General features: G+C 39.9%; 1 protein-coding gene across 2 annotated transcripts in view; it reads right to left on the bottom strand.

Moving 5' to 3' along the window:
* KCNQ1 (potassium voltage-gated channel subfamily Q member 1) overlaps positions 1 to 17516 on the bottom strand; it is a 534879-nt gene that overhangs the window by 356957 nt on the left and 160406 nt on the right. For both annotated transcript variants that reach the window (XM_007062959.4, XM_027825414.3), the window contains exons 7-10: positions 10124 to 10234; positions 8141 to 8236; positions 6888 to 7016; positions 2527 to 2665 (exon numbers count right to left, since the gene is read on the bottom strand). In XM_007062959.4, the coding sequence (XP_007063021.3) occupies positions 2527 to 2665; positions 6888 to 7016; positions 8141 to 8236; positions 10124 to 10234 (475 nt within the window). The remainder of the gene's footprint in view (positions 1 to 2526; positions 2666 to 6887; positions 7017 to 8140; positions 8237 to 10123; positions 10235 to 17516) is intronic.

Here is a 17516-nt window from a genome sequence, read left to right as displayed (position 1 = left end):
GGATAAAGAGGGAAAAGGTATGGGAGAGAGGCTCTATTATGAGGATTCTTTGTGGGTGCAAATTAAATATACATCTCCATCCCCCCTACATCTTTAAGTTGCACCAGGGCTGGGCAGAGGAAAATCAGGGAGTTACAATTAGCTCCCTGTCATCTCCCCACTGGCCCTGCATCACCACTGTGCCTGAGTTCTGTATGGGCCACGTAGAGAATTCAGCCGTGTACATTTTTGGACAGCATAATCCAAGTTCTGGAGTACTTGGACTCAATTCTTTACTACTTAAGTCAATGGCTGTTTGCCATTGTCTTCAATGGTTGCAGAGACAGCCCCCACTGTAAGTGGGGCCTCACGGTACTCTCACTAAAGCCTTGATGGTTTGGCGCAGCCCTTGCTCTAACCCTATAAGTATGTCGGAATCACTCATTGAAAGGGTTATAAGGAAACACTCATAAGAAAGCTCTACCATGAGCATACTTAGAAAAAGCACATGGACAAAATGACTTAAAGTGACAAAGAATCCAGACCGCAGCTATTTTCTGTAAAAAAGATAAAGTGGATTATTTAATTATTAAGAGCCCATCCATCTTCGCCAATGCCTAAGTGTATTTTTATAGATGCAACACTCACGCATGCATTTATGTATGAATGACACAGGAGGTTGTGCCTGGAAATTTTGCCAGTGCTCCATTATATTTTAGGAAATGGTTTGGGTGCAATCGCTGGTTGTTTATTCATCTTTAGAAAGGTGTATAACTTGGTCATGAATGATGCAAGGGAATGGAGGGTGTCTGCTACTTAATACACAAATATTTTATGAAAGAGCATCATGATATTCTGCTTTTTAATTAAATTGTGATTGTGACCAGATGTGTGAGAATGCACATTTTTGTCTGGCACTGTGCCTTGCGTAATGAAGGGATTATAGCAAGCTACTACACACATAAAGAGCACTGCAAACTATGTTACATTGTCAAAGTCTGGCATGCTGTATATAAAATTATTTTCCTCAACTTACCAAGCCACTTGAACATTCCTGTTTGTCCTGTATACTTGTAAGAGTTTTGAGAGGACAGAACACAGATAAAAAGGAGAGAAAATAAGTGTCAGAAGAAATAAGAGGAAAACTTTTGATTGACAGCTAAAGAGTTGATACTGAAGGGGCTCCAGTATTTGCCTGTAAATCATATGGCCCCTTAGTAGATTTAGGGACTCAAAAAATCTCAAAGATGGGACTTGGCAAATGTAGGCATTCATAAAGCTCTCACACTGTGCTGTTTCGCAGGAAGATATTTCTCAATGGTTGATCCACAGAGTCAACTTTATCCTTGTTCACCTGCTAACGACAATAGTGTTTGGCACAACAGAGTTTAAGTGGCAGTTGCTACTCAGGAGAAGCCCAGGAGGAATGAAAAAGCAGGAAAGATGCATATCAGGACTGTAGTACACCAGAATTACATGAGGAGATTAGACTTCCTGCCTGAACTAAAATACGCCTGGTTTCAATAAACACTGCAATCGCCTCCTCATTTTAATGACCATTAAATTTAAACAAAGTCAGCCAACTTTCTGAAGAAAAATTTAAGAGCTTAAAAATCTATATGATCTGTAAAATGTACCTTTAAAAATTATACCTCATTTGCTTCAGTTAACATTCTTTTGGCCAGAATTAAAACACATAAGTTAACAGCTTTTAATACAATATGCTAGTAACTTTAAGAAATCATATGTAAAATAACTGATGAATTTACAATGTAACTTTAAAAGCAACAAGATTCTAATTGCAACAGGACTATAAAACAGGTTCCATTCTCCTTCTGTATGGCTCCATCCTACAAAAGAAACCTACACTGATGAATTACACAGAAGACCATCTGCATTTATGAAAAGTGCTATATATAACAGTTAGATGATATTATAATACTACATTATATGAACTTGAACTAATAGCTTTCTAACTCCAAAACCAACCCCAGGAGGGGGAAGAGGGCATACATGGTTTGCAGTGACAAACCAGATTTCAAGAGCAGCCATGGGTCATTGTTTAAAGTTTGGGTGTAAGCATACTGTGGATATGGCTCACTTGAATTTATTCTGGGAAGAGATCATAGAATCGTAGGACTGGAAGGGACCTCAGGAGGTCATCTAGTCCAGTCCCCTGCATGGGGGATGAGGAGGATGAGTTGGTGGCCAACTATAGTACCTCCTATTGACTTAAGTACCAGGTGGCTCTGGTATCAGTTGCAGAGAATTTAGCTCTCCTGTCAGATAGGAGAAACCTTCAACCTTAGCCTATCTGCAGTGGAGCATTTTCATGAGGAGAGCTACTGGGCCTCATCAAGACTAGCCAGTGGACAAAGCCAAACAGAAAATAATCCTTGTTTGGACTCCTAAGGAAGGGGGAGGGAGCGGGTAGTACCACAATCCCCTCTCCTACACATACACGCTTTTAACCATCGTAACTAGGATCCTTTGTATAATTAATACATAGCCCAGTATTTTAATGTATGTTATAAAGGAATTTCTTACCAGAATTTTCATATGCATCAATATTAAAGTCAGACTTCCTATCATCCATCACGTGGTCATAAGTGATCTGCGGAACAGTTAACATTTTATCTGGAGAAGAAGGTCCATTGTCCTTCTCTGTCTTAAACTTCTTCTTCACCTAAAAAATATTAACACAAATTAGATCTCTTGTAAGAACACACACTAGAGTGCCTCCTCAATAATGAAATTTACTTGATTAGATTAACCACAGAGGGGAGTCTGACCATTTGTTTTCATTAAAAACTCGCAAGACAATGTACACAAGAGTAGGATAATAATCCTGGTGTCCTGGCCAAATTCTAAGATGAGTAAATGCAGTCTGCGCACCTGAATTCTCCTTCCAGCTGGATTATAGTACTATCTTTCATTTCCCATCTGTAGTCTGTCACCTTTAAGGGCAGTGGGGCCTATATCAGCAAAATCCTGTTCTAATGTATGGCCCTTTAAGGAAAAGTGTTCTATGGGAGAATCAGATGTCAAGCTGGGAATGGAGGCCAGGTGTTTAGTCAGGTGACTAACACTCAGCTCATAGAATAACTGTATTGAGCTCAGTCACGGGATCGTTGAAGGGAGTAAGCAATAGTACTCATGAATCTAGAGTCCAGGAAGACTCAGAGGGAGGCTCCCTGGAGCAGAAATTGAACCCCCATGAGGGTAAGCTAGGAAAGTCGATAAGGGTTACAGCACAGCCCCAGGAAGGAGGGCTGTGGTCACCCTGTCTTAGGGGCAAAGAAGGTTGAGCCCAGGGAGGATAAGAGGCCTGGGAAGAAGAAGCAGGGCAGCTTGTGACTACAGGCAGGGCCAGATTTCCAATTAGACACAGTAGGCACATGCCTAGAGGCGCCGGAGTTCTAGGGATGCCTAAAAGTTAAACGTGGGTTAAAAGTTTCATTTTTTTAAGGAAAACACGAAGGTCAGCTGTAGGCAGGAGGGGTGCTGAAGATGCTCTGCCTCGCAGCGCAGAAGGTGTAAATCAGGCCTTGGCTACAGGGAGCAGAAAGACCTTTTATTTAGGGCTCCCAGAGCCTGGAACCCATTGTAGAAGGTGGAGGGTCTGGATTCCCTCTATGCTGCCACCATTGTAGAGGGTGCAATGAGCCTTGTTGTTAAGGGGAGGAGGAAAGGACTAACCAGAGCCCAGGAGGGCTGGAAGTTGAGCTTGGGAAAAGAAGGGTTAGAGACTACTGTGTGACTGGCACAGATCCGTGATGGAAGATTAGCATTTTCCTTTGGACTCTGAATGCCCCAGAAGCTGGGCATTCAGAGTGACTTAGCTGGAGGGCCAACTCACCTCAGCAAATGAAACCATGCTGATGTCCAAGGAAGTCACTGAAAACTCAGGAGGGATACTGTGGCAGGTTGACTGCAGTGCCATGCTACACCACGGGGGACATGCTTCATGGTCCTCAACATTTGTGTTACTTTCCATTGTTAAAATGGTGATGACATTTCACTTCAGAAGCAGCTGTATTTCAGCTGAGATGTTATTCCTATATATGAAGATTGCCTAACATCTCCCCTGTGGTTTTTTTTTAAAGAGAGTCAAGATAAGATTTTATTGAACTCTAATGCTTCTAGTAGTGTATGGCACAACTTTGAAATTTAGCAAAGGGGTAGTCCTGAGGTCAAGTAGGTGCCTTTTGATGTGTGCACAAAAATCCATTCAGATTTGGCAGAATTCCAGTATTGAATATTTCCACCAGCAGTCTGTTTTGATCAACAGAGCTTGCCAGAGGCTTGTTATATCATATCACCCAAGCTTCTACCCACACTGAGCATGCTCTCCAGGGTCTTTCTTCAGCGTGCCACATAGAACAGAACCATCAAACAGGCAGGACACAGACAAAATGAATTTTCCCATTGCTTTCTCCCAGCAAAATTCCCTTTTATCTATGGGAAGGTGCACTGAGCTAGAAGCCAGGAGACGATGAGTTGTAGACATATCTCCTTTTACTAACTGGTGTTAAGAATTCTATGCCCTTCACAACTCGTTTGTTGAGCCAAGCCTCATACTCCACACTACACTTCTTAGCCTCTTCATTCATACACAACCCTGGCTGCATTCACTGAGCATTATCCTGTGCACTGAATCAGGCAGGGGTCTATGGAAATAATATTATGTGGTCATAGATTATACAATAATACATATTTGCAAGGGTGCAGAATTAAGGTTGCACAAGCACTTTTAATTCTAGCATTTCCTGAGTTTTGAGTGTTTGATTTTGCAACCTTAAATACTTTCTATATTTGTGTGTGTGTGTAGGTGTAGGTGTGTAGTATATATTATTAGAGAAAAATCCAAAACAGAACATCAGATCTGAAACTTCTTGAACTTTCACAACCAAATCCAAACCTGAATCTGAGTTTTTCTACTGGCGTTCACCTTTTATATATTTAGTGGAGATAAGCAGTATTCAGATGCATTTAAGGTTTAATAAAGGTTTGGGGTTCATATCTAATGGTTTTAGCTGTTCTGGTGAGACTTCACTCAGTCACAAATGAAAGAAATCTCACAAAATCACCTTTTTGATTTTGGCTTCATCAGAACCATAGCCTGAAAATAGACCATGTCCAAGTTTAGAATTACCCTGCAACTAAAACTGTAGAGACAGGAAGTCAGGATTGAAATCCAATCCCTCTCTGAAATCTGAAGGAGCTCTGATTTCAGATTGAGATTTCAGCTTCTCTCTAGTATGTAGTTTGCAAAATTCCCACAGTAAAAGGATGCAGAGTGGTTTAGGGTTCTTCAAGAAAAGGCACTATAAATATTAGATTGGTATTCTCATTATCATTGCTAGCTCATTTTGCAAGATGATTTTTTTTTAAAACAGGATAATTCCTAGGATCATACATATTGGAATAATTACTGAAACACTGACTTGTAGTAAAAAAAACCCTGCTAATTCAGCAATGAGTTACATATGTTACAAACTTTATTCGATAACACATTTAAAATAAACAGGTACTGGCTTCTGTGCTGAAGAATCATAGTACCCTCCTAATTCAGCTATTATATACTAGACAAAAGTGGCCTGATAAAGGCAAATTAGGAAAGGTAATCAAAATAATTTTTCGGAAGGTAAAACAAGATTATCATACTGCCTACATAAATCACTTGCGGTTTCATGGCTACGGTGGGCCAGATCCTCAACTGCTACAAACAGACATAGCTCTATTGACATTAATTGACCTATGCCTATCTAGTCCAGGTAAGGATCTGGCCCAATATTCTTTTTCACTTCCTCAACAAGCCTGTTACATACTTCTGCCACGTACTGTTAAACAGCTGCAACCGGAATGGGTGAAGTAATACATAATATAAATTTATATTTGCAAAGTGCCTTTCATAGCAAAATATTCTAAAGTGCTTTACAAGGCATTTACATAGACTAATACTGAGATATAACTAATTCTGGGGTGGAGGGAGAGAAACATGCAGCTAACTAGCCCCTTGCATACTCCACAAAGTTGGGGGAAAGGGACATTTTAGCCAAGGACACAAAGACAAAATTCTTATAAAGTAGTACCCTGGGACCATTAATGGCAATTCCTTAAGAAGAGGAACCTCCCTGTGCCTTTAAGAACAAATATGCAAACTGTGTAGCTGGACACACAAATGGGTATTTGCAGACACAATTACTTGAATGTGGGTGTGTGCACGCTTGCATAATGCAAGTTTAGGAGGGCCTCTGGCTCTTTGGAAATTTGATCCTCATGCTTGAGGCAAAGCAAATAGGACCTCATTTTTTCAGATTTCATCCAACACACCCAAATCATATAAATCAAGTGGAACTCAATTTTATCTGCCTAGCACAGTTCAGTCTACCTACCAGGTATTTATTTTAATTATACTGTATATACACAGTTGTGTTTGTATAACAACATATATTATCTGAAATCATGTGACATGAAATACTACTGTATGTAAACACGTGTTACTACCAGAGGGGCAGATTGAGCCATAAGAATAATATTTGAGAGCAGCACAGTATTTTACCATTGCAATATATTGTTTTACCTTCCCATTGCTCATTATTTCGCAGTGTCCTGCATTCAATTACTGGTTGATAGAAATGCGTTATGTCACTGCTGTGTCCCTCAAAACTCTCATGTCCATCAAAATCAAACCAGTGAATTGCAGCAAAGTAAACTGCAGATATAAATGTTTCTATCTGGAAAACCCCAATGTTCATTTGAAAAGCAAAACTTTAAGACCAAGCAATATCCTGTAATACAAATACAATTTATAGCCTCTGGAGAATGAGCAAATTCCAATCAATCTACCAAGCATATGTATTCACTGAACAACCAAAATGGGAAAGAAAACCAGGGTTACTTACCGATACCATTACTGATTTCTTTGGTTTTGGACTAGGTGACATCAAATGATAATTTTTGGCAGGTTTTCTTATGTATATTTTCCACGTAGAAGAATCTGGGTTTTCTGCTGCATAGCACCTCCATGCAGTCTAAAATAAACGTTAGCAGTACAATTATTACAATAGATTCATTGTTAAAGCTTCTAAAATGTGATTTTCCTGAAAGTTAAAGAGGATATTAAAAATTATTGATGTGTTCAGGTTCCTTCAGAAATGAAGGATAATTTATCATTTCGCATTATGGAAAATCCTCATTTAGTAAATTCAGTCCATCTAATTTTAAATTGTTTGATAAACAAAAAAGGGGGAGAAATGTTCTTTATTTAACTATGTGTTTTATTTGCAATAAGCAGGATCAGGACAACACGAAGAGGGAAGGATGGCCTGGTAGGAAGCCCTCTGGGGTGGGACTCAAGAGACCTCAGTTGAATTCCCTGCTCTTCATGGACTCCCTCCGTGACCTTGGTTGGGCACATCACCTAACTTTTCAGGTCACTATCTGTAAAATGGGACTTCCTGGTCTTCCTGACCTCCCAGGAAGTCAACTCCCTGAAAAGCTGACTCCCTCAAAGTCCACTTGGCAAGGCTCTTGTAAGCTGGAGTTCCCAATCTCCATGACAATTTACCTGGTAGGCTGTCTGGGCTCCACAGATGAGCTGGGTTCCCGGGAGCCCAGAGAGCTCAGACCAGAAATTTTTGAAAAATTCCATTTTAGTTCCTCCAAATTGGAATTTTTTGAAAGTGTTCGTCCCATGGAAAATTTTGCATAACTGACCTTTTGTTTGGATTTGTAATAGGTTTTGGTTTGTTCATTTTGTTTTTTTATTGAAATGCAAAATTTTCTGCAGGATAGAAATTTTGGGAACTGCACAGCTCTAATTTGTAGTTGCTGCAAGATGTAATGAGAGTACTGGTGATCAACTCTAACAACTCTTGTATCAAACAAACCACCATCACAGGATATTTTTCTGCAAGAAATTCAAAACAGCTGATCTGAACAGTTTGCACTGTCTTTTGTGAAGAATAGTTCCAATTGCTCTGGCCACGATTTTCCCTTTAAGGATGGGATTTTCAGAGTCACCTAGGAAATCTGGATTCCCAATTAATTTTTAATGGGAATTTGGTGTCCAAATCCTTCAGGCAGCTTTGAAAAAAAAACAGCCTGAAATAAAAGGGAGAAAATAAATGCATTTAAAATATAGCAGTCCAGGTACCTGAATGAGAGACGCAGCAGCTGGGATTTGACGGTTAAAGTGTTTCTGTCTTTGTTTCTGTTGTACCTTCAAGGCAAAGCCTGAACCGAGAATTCCCTAAGGGAAAAAAGAAAATAAAGATCTAACGTTCAGAAAAAAAATATTTCAACACTCTGGCCAAATTAAATCATATTAATAAAGTTTTATTCAGCATCATAAACAACTTAGCTAATTATTCAGGGGAAATGACTTAATATGCAGTAGTTTTCAGTCTCAGTTAGTATTTCTTCTTGGAACTTAAAATGATAGTTCTTTTGTGGCCTGATCCAAAGCCCATACAAGTCAATGGGAATCTTTCAGCTTTGGATCAACCCTCTAGAGAATAAGTGTAGATGGTATTTCACAGCCTGAAAACCACATAAATCCTTGTGCAGATGAAGAGTCAAATCTGAAAGCGTGTTTTTACCCTGATTTGCCTACCCCTTCAGTGTGATGAAAAGTCCATGTATTATTAAGTCATAAGCAAGCCTCTTTGGATGCGTCTATGGTAGGGAAATTGGGGCCTATGATTCTCCACCAGTGGTAGCAACGGTGGACGCTGAAGTGTTTTCAGGACTCAGGTGAGTTTACCGCCATGTCATCTGACCCGACTCAAGAGCAATTAATATATGAGGTCTAGTAAACCATTCCAAAAGTAAGCATAGTCCAGTTCACTTGTTTAGTTATCACCTCCTCTGTGGAGACATTTAATGTCAGGTTTATCAACACAGTGGTAAATACAACTGAGACCTGTTTACACTATGGCCTCTACCACTGTTACACCTGGAACTACACCACTAGAGAATAGTGGGTTCTAATTAAGCCAATGTAAGACAACAGGGCAGCTGGCTACCTTGGCTTTACTGTACTGAACTCTGCCGCTCATCAAATGTTCCAGTTAGAAATTAATAGGAAATGCATTTTGTTCTCTCTGAAATTCATTTAACGGAGGTCACAGAGGCGATGACGATTAAACAAGTGACCCATGCTACATTTAGTTTTGGAATTATTAAGGGTTTGCACTAGACCCAAAGACCCATTCCAGTTGTGTTTAGCTGCATTAGTATTTCTTTTTGACCACACTCTTAGGACAAGGTAGACGCATAAAACGCTTATTATGAACCAATTATTATTACCGGGAGGACAACACCTAACTTTTGTTAGTTGTCCTATGCAAAAAACAGATTAATTATTTCTCCTTTGTATCAAAACAACACTGAAAATAAGTTTATTTTACAGCTACAACTAACTGGGAAAACTGACAGGCAAGTTATAAGCATGTTCGTGGAGATAAAGACGTCAGAATAATTACTTTAAAAACATCCCTGAAGACATTAAATTCAGAAAAAAATCAGGATCAAAGAAATAGCTTTACAAGTCATTTATTTATCAAAGGTCATTTCTGAGTAGTAGAAAGGGGGGTGAAGGTAAGAATGGAAAAGAACAGACAAAAATAATGCAAGTTTATACCTGTTAAGACACATCTATGCATATTCTAATAAAGGTTTAAATTTCCTGATTCAGCAAAGCACATGCTTAAATTCATCCCTGTTCAGCAGAGTATTTAAACCCATTGACTTCAATGACATTTAAGCGCATGCTGAAGTGTTTATGATGTACTGGGGCTTTACAAAACTAAAACATCAGCATTAGTGCACTCACAAAAATGATTACTATGTGAATTCAATGTATTGTACACCTCTAAAACCTGACGAGAAAGGTATTCTCATTTAAACTTTCATTTTCAGGCTAAAAAAACTGTTTAGAAGAGAACTCTAGCAAATGTAGACTGCAGTAAATAGAACACTATATAAAATTGATAAGGAAGCATAAAAATTCTTTTTAGCTACTTTTGATATTTTAAAAAAATGTTGGCAAGCTGAAGATATTATTCATAAAAGATGCAATGGTGCATTAATTCATTTAAGAACAAACTGTCAGAAAAAAACCCACAAGAGAACCTACCGCAGGAAGGGCAAAAAATGAGATAGCAAACACGGAAAAACAAGATGCAATGGTCTTTCCTATCCATGTCTGAGGTACCTTATCCCCATAACCAATAGTTGTAACAGTCACCTGTAAAAAGAAGTACATATGGCATTACAGAAAATATTAACATAGCCTTCATTCATTTTTTTGACATGCATAGCCAGTTGGTTACAATCAGTGGTGCAAAATTATGCACAAGTCTATTTTTTGCACAAAGCATTTATTTACATTAAGAACTATACTATGTTGCCATTATATTGTAGCTCTGATCAAAAGTTTTTCCACACACACAAAAAATGTAAGAAAGTACCCTTCTTTAAAAAATGAAAATTTCTACAAAACTATTTTGGTTTCATTTGAAAATTTTCATTTAAAAAAATATGGATGGAAATTTGATGAGAATTTAGTCTGTTCTTCAGTTTTTTCTTCTCTCACTTTCTCTGCTGTTTTTTGGTGTGTGTTTGCTGTTTCGGGGAAGTCGTTTTCATTTTTTCATTTTCAAGGCTTTTTGTTTTGTTTTTTGGGGGAAGGGGAAGAAAGGTTGCATTGCCATGTTTAATTGATTAGCTTAGTCACACATTGTAGGATTTTTCCAGATTGAAGCTTTTCATTTGTGAAAATTCTTGTTTTGGGGAAAAAAGTCTATAAAAAGATAATGCCCACGAAAAGTTTGAATGGAAAAACCCAGTCAGCTTGGACGGACAATAGTACAGAAACACTTCCAACACTGTAACTTCCAACAGCATTTTTTTCCTCCATTTCTTCAACCAAATGTACTAAATTTTTTCTATCTAGGTGTTTATATAAAACCTGTCTAGGGCATTTTTCAGTGTTATAAATATTTGAAACTAATATTTGGTACTCTTAAATAAAGCATATTTTCAAATTAAGGTCAGAATCCTGGGGCTTGCCACACACAGGATATGCAAAACAATAGGGCTTCATGAGGCTGCAGCTGTCTATCCACATGCAACAAGTTGCAGGATTGGGTTCTAAACTGCTTCTAATATTTTCATTGGACTTTGACAGGACCTCTCAATAAACTTGTCCTCAGTCATGGGTTCTTATTTTAATATATACTAATAGAGTTGTATATAGAAGCAGTGGAGTGCCCTGAAAGATTCAGATGGTCATTCCAACCTATGGTGGTTGTGATATCAACCTGGTTGAATCATAGAATATCAGGGTTGGAAGGGACCTCAGGAGATCATCTAGTCCAACCCCCTGCTCAAAGCAGGACCAACCCCCAATTTTCCCCCCGATCCCTAAATGACCCCTTCAAGGATTGAACTCACAACCCTGGGTTTAGCAGGCCAATACTCAAACCACTGAGCTATCCCTCCACCCTTGAGAAACTGGGATGTCTGATGCTCAGATTTCTTAACCTCTAAGGGAGACTATGTTTCAGCATTTGTAAAATGACATTGCTATTTATTATATATTTTTAGACAGGAAGACCCCTTATTTTGGGCAGAGAAAGCAACTGGAAGTCATTAGACATTGGATCTACTCCCATCTTTCCCGCTATCTGTGTGACCTTAGGGAAGTCAATTTACCTCTCTGTGCCTGCTTCCTCATTCACAGAAGAATGAAAAGGTACAGGAAATTGAATTACAACAAAGTACATGTTAACATGTTGCAAAGTACAAGCATTAATTTAAGTCTTCATGATTTGGAAAACTTTACAGTACATGAAATTGCTGGGCCATGGGCTTGCTCTTCCTTCAGGAAACACTGCCAGCCCAGTTCTGCTCAAGACTGAACTGCTGATTTTATTTACATGCAGGAGATATCTGCTAAGACTACTTCATGGCTCATGCTAAGGACACATGCAGTGAATTTGTACAATACCACACGAGGTAATCGTGAGATTTATTAGCACATAGTATTGATGTAAGCAGCAAGGGCCAAACTGGAGTGATTTCTGTACAGCAACAAATCCCTAAAACGCAGCCTAATTCACTTAGTACATCAGTACTAACTACAAACAACACGCAACACAGAGGAAACACCTGGAAGTTAGGTTTTCACAACACTGATGTGAAGATTACCACAATACTGATGTAGCATAGTGAGGCTTATTAAGTCTGCACCAAGTCATTGTTTACAGGAAGTCGAGGCTTTCTCCTGTGCGTTGCAGAAATAATGGCATCTAATACAACAGCAACAGTGCAGTAGGTGTAAATTCAGCCTCCAAGAGCAATTAAAATTCTCGCAGGTCACAAACCACTTCCAAGTTTGGATATTTGGCATTCTGTCGGCTACTTTTATCTGGAGGCTACGTGTTCTCATGATATGTCACTGGACTGGAAAACTGGGGATGTGGGTCCTAATCCAAGCTATACCATTAACTTGGGCAATGACCTTCGACAAGTCACTTCACCTCCCCCTGCCTTGCTTCCCCTCCCATCCTTTGTCTGTCCTGTCATCTTTAAGACAAATAATGATAAGTAATAAACTCCAAATGGAAATGTGCTGTATTTTTGTGTCAGTGGTTGCCAGCTATTAACTGTACTTTATGCCAACGATCATATTTGCTCCCCAAAATGAATTCAATTATGAACTGAATTATGAAACATCTGAGAATGCAATTTCTTAATGTTTTTACCTAGGTAAAAGATGCATTATAGAAATGAGCATTTAGCAACTCACTTATGCTTCAGATTCACTGCAGGTCACAACGACACAATCCCTAAAATATACTTATTTTAAAAAAATTTATAAAAACCCACAAAATACCCAATATTTAACTAAACAGAAATGTAGCATATTTCCAAACTTGCTCCCACCTCTGCAAAAATACATTAAGGGGTTGTCCCTGAACAATGCAAGGTGTATTAATAAATGCAAGGTAAAAGGTGGTGTGCTGGACAGAACTCAGGGGAACCTGATCTTGCATTAATGACATTGCTGTTATGCATTCATCAGGTTACTCCTGTCTTGTAACAGGAGTAACATCAAAGATGGGCAAGGAACTTGTGCCAGATTTTCAAAAGTATTTAGTTGCTTAATAATGCAGATAGGGTCTCAGTGAGATTTTCAAAAGGACCTAAGCAGGTTAGATGCTGTTGTGTTAATTTTGATGGAATAAATGGGTACAGAGAGTTAAAGATGTTAGCATAACCTTCTAACTGTCCAACATTACACAGTTAAACAAAGTTCAGAGTAGTATCTGCATAATTATTACATTGTACTGTATTAATATATAAAAACGCTAGAATGACAATTATACTAAGCATAAATTACTTGATTTTAAAAAGTTCTGAGAACTCTAGCTCCTCTTTCTGAGCACTCAAACTTTGTTGAAATCAACTATGGGAATCAGGCTTGGTTTGCGTGTAAGGCAAAGTATACTCTTCTAGATATTTCAAGTGTATCTTTTTGTTTTTAAAAACTCATGGTAAAAATACAAATGAGCACATTTTTCAACTGCAGAAAATATTTATATCCACCTCCTGGTAGTGTGTGAATTATACTTTGTTCACTCAAAATTGGTATTGTAATATGTTACTAAAAGTAAAGGCAATGTTTTAATAACTGTCAGCTTGTTAGTTTTACAGCACTGTTATAGGTAGAACGACTGAGACCTGCTCTGCTGCTAACTTAGGGCCTGAGGATATGGCTTTATCTCAGGCGTAATTACATTGCTTCACAGGAAAGACTTACTTAGTTAACTTCAGTCGATAAGTTCCTAATATCCAATTGGTTAAAGCCAGTATTAAGGACATATGCTAACGAGAGGAACTGGTCAATGTTAAAACACTGACTAAAGTGTCTTTCTCTGAGCAAGGATGTATAAACAGATAATTCTTCTCTTCATTAAAAAGTGATTTCAAGCACATTTGCAGTCTCAGAGAAAAATCCTCAGGTAAGAAATGCATCAAAGTAATTTTAATAGGTACAAAACAAGTTAATTGTAGACTTTTTCTAGTCTCTCCCTCAGGAACACAAATCAGTCTGCCATCATCACCCTTTGGAAAACAGTGTGGGACTCAGAGCCAGAATGAAGCTAACATTCATGGAGTAATCTCAGAATTGAGACAAGGCTGCTATCGCTGTGGTGGTACAGGAAAGGACACTGAGTCAGCTCCTGTTGCCACTTTTCATGGTTATGCCTCTCCCTAGCAGCTCCTCTTGTAGTGAAGTTCCATGAATAAGGTACTTCCCACCAGAGTTATAAGTAGGGTTGCCAACCCTCCTGGATTGGCCGGTAGTCTACTGCAATCGGCGTCGATCTCCCAGTGGCTACTGAAAGCAATCTGGGAGATATTGGGCTGCTAAAAGTCTGGTTGGTGGCACAGTCGGGCTAAGGCAGGCTCCCTGCATCCCCTGGCTCCGCACAGCTCCCGGAAGTGACGGGCATGTCCCTCTAGCTCCTAGGTGCAGGGGTGGCCTGGGGGTCTCTTCACACTGCCCCCACCCTCTCCTGCACCCCAACCTTCTGTCCTAGCCCTGAGCCCCCTCCAGCACCCAACCCCCCTGCCAGAGCCCGCACTCCTTTCTGCACCCCCTCCCTCACTCCAAACCTCTTGGCCTCAGCCCGGAGCCTCCTCCTGTACCCCAAACCCCTCATCCCTGGCCCACCCCAAACCCGGCACCCGCAGGCAGAGCCCTCACCTCCAGCCCTGAGCCCCCTCCCGCACCCAAACTCCCTCCCATAGCCTGAACCCCAACCCCCTGCCCCAGCCTGGATCCCTCTCCCACACTCCAAGCCCCTCAGCCCCACCTCTCAGCCCAGAGCGGGCACCCTCACCCCAACCTCCTGCCCCATCCCAGTGAAAGTGAGTGAGGGTGGGGGAGAGCGAGGGGCAGGGCCTCAGAGAAGGGGAGGTACAGGGGCATGGCAAGGGTGTTTGGGTTTGTGCAATTAGAAAGTTGGCATTCCTTGCTAGGCCTTTCACCTAGGGTTGATTAGGTAATCTCTGATGAAAATCAGGGGTTTTATCCCAACTCAGCAGATGTCATGAAGAAAAAAAATTCTCCAGACTCAGCAGATCTATAACCCAGCATAGCTGATTGTCAGCGATCTGTGTAGCAGTTCCAAAATATCAAATGGTCTACATGAATTTCCATCCCACCATCAACCTCAGCCTGGACCAGTCCACACAAGACATCCACTTCCTGGACACTACAGTGCTAATAAGCGATAGTCACATAAACACAACCCTATACTGGAAACCTACTGGCCGCTATTCTGACCTACATGCCTCCCGCTTTCATCCAGACCACACCACACGATCCATTCTCTACAGCCAAGCTCTACGATACAACCGCATTTGCTCCAACCCCTCAGACAGAGACAAACACCTACAAGATCTCTATCAAGCATTCTTACAACTACAATACCCACCTGCTGAAGAGAAGAAACAGACTGACAGAGCCAGAAGAGTACCCAGAAGTCACCTACTACAGGACAGGCCCAACAAAGAAAATAACAGAACGCCACTAGCCATCACCTTCAGCCCCCAACTAAAACCTCTCCAACGCATCATCAAGGATCTACAATCTATCCTGAAGGACGACCTATTACTCTCACAGATCTTGGGAGACAGGCCAGTCCTTGCTTACAGACAGCCCCCCAACCTGAAGCAAATACTCACCAGCAACCGCACACTACACAACAAAAACAGTAACCCAGGGACCTATGCTTGCAACAAAGCCCGTTGCCAGCTGTGTCCACATATCTATTCAGGGGACACCATCATAGGGCCTAATCACATCAGCCACACTATCAGAGGCTCGTTCACCTGCACATCTACCAATGTGATATATGCCACCATGTACCAGCAATGCCCCTCTGCCATGTACATTGGTCAAACTGGACAGTCTCTATGTAAAAGAATAAATGGACACAAATCAGACGTCAAAAATTATAACATTCAAAAACCAGTTGGAGAACACTTCAGTGTCCCTGGTCACTCTATTACAGACCTAAAAGTCACAATATTACAACAAAAAAACTTCAAAAACCGACTCCAACGAGAGACTGCTGAATTGGAATTAATTTGCAAACTGGACACCATTAAATTAGGCTTGAATAAAGACTGGGAGTGGATGTGTCATTACACAAAGTAAAACTATTTTCCCATGTTTATTTTCCCCCCCTACTGTTCCTCACACCTTCTTGTCAGCGGCTGGAAATGGCCCATCTTGATTACCACTACAAAAGGTTTTTTTTTCTCTCCTGCTGGTAATAGCTCACCTTAACTGATCACTCTCATTATAGTGTGTATGATAACACCCATTGTTTCAAGTTCTCTTTGTGTATATCTATCTATCTATCTATCTATCTTCCTACTGTATTTTCCACTGCATGCATCCGATGAAGTGGGTTTTAGCCCACGAAAGCTTATGCTCAAATAAATTTGTTAGTCTCTAAGGTGCCACAAGTACTCCTGTTCTTTTTGCGGATACAGACTAACACAGTTGCTACTCTGATACATGAATTATGTGACTTTCATTAAGATGATCACAAGATCCTTTGATCATGAACTGGATCAAAGGCTGAACGATAAAGCCATTGACCATTTTATAAAGTCCTAATTTAAAAATCCCATCACAAAACAAATAAAAATATTTTTGAATGTAGATGTGGAACTGAAGAAGTCTATGGCTTAATTATAAGTACAGAGATTCACGCATCCCATCTTAAATTTCACAGCAAACTGGTTCTAACTCTCTAATCTGCAGGCAAGCAAATAAGCAAAAATCTCTGTTCAAACAATAGCTTAATTTCATCAATCTGATTTTATGTCTCTTCCAAAAGACAGCGCCTCAGTGTCCCCTAACATCAAACTTGGCATGAATTCAGAGCTGACTCAGAGGAAAGTGTGTCACCTTATCAATTATCTACATCACTTCGTACAAAACCTAGCTGTTGTTTGTAGGTCTCCTATCCAAATAGCGACCAAGTCTGAAACTACTTAGCTTGGGAGATCTGGCAGCACAAAGAGGTATGCTAGAGTCTGAATGCTGGAAACTAGATAAAAGCTCTGGGCTTGTCTGTGCATGCACCAAAGTTATTTTCTCTGCACTGTGAAAGAGAGGCTGGTACAAGGTTTCACCAACTTACCTTCAACAGTCACAGAGCTTGAGAGAGACCTGATTTTTTTCCTTATTATTTGTAATGAAAGACATCACAGAAAAGTAAGTTGCATTGTACTGTATTAATGATGATGTGAGGAAAGATTCAGGGTATTTTTTTTTGTTTGTTCCCCCTCCCCCCCAGAATATAGGGTGACTAAACTAAAGGAAATTAATCTTAACAAAGATTTTAAAACCTCCCAGCAGGTTTCAGATTTATAAATCCATATTCTTTAAAAGAAAATTTTGCAAAAATGCATTGATGATTTATTGCTTGCAGTGTTAC

This window comes from Chelonia mydas, chromosome 6, assembly GCF_015237465.2.
Source record: "Chelonia mydas isolate rCheMyd1 chromosome 6, rCheMyd1.pri.v2, whole genome shotgun sequence".
In the NCBI taxonomy this organism is placed as follows: domain Eukaryota; kingdom Metazoa; phylum Chordata; order Testudines; family Cheloniidae; genus Chelonia; species Chelonia mydas.
Note: the sequence above shows the minus strand (reverse complement) of the source record. Positions and strands in the feature narration are given on the sequence as shown.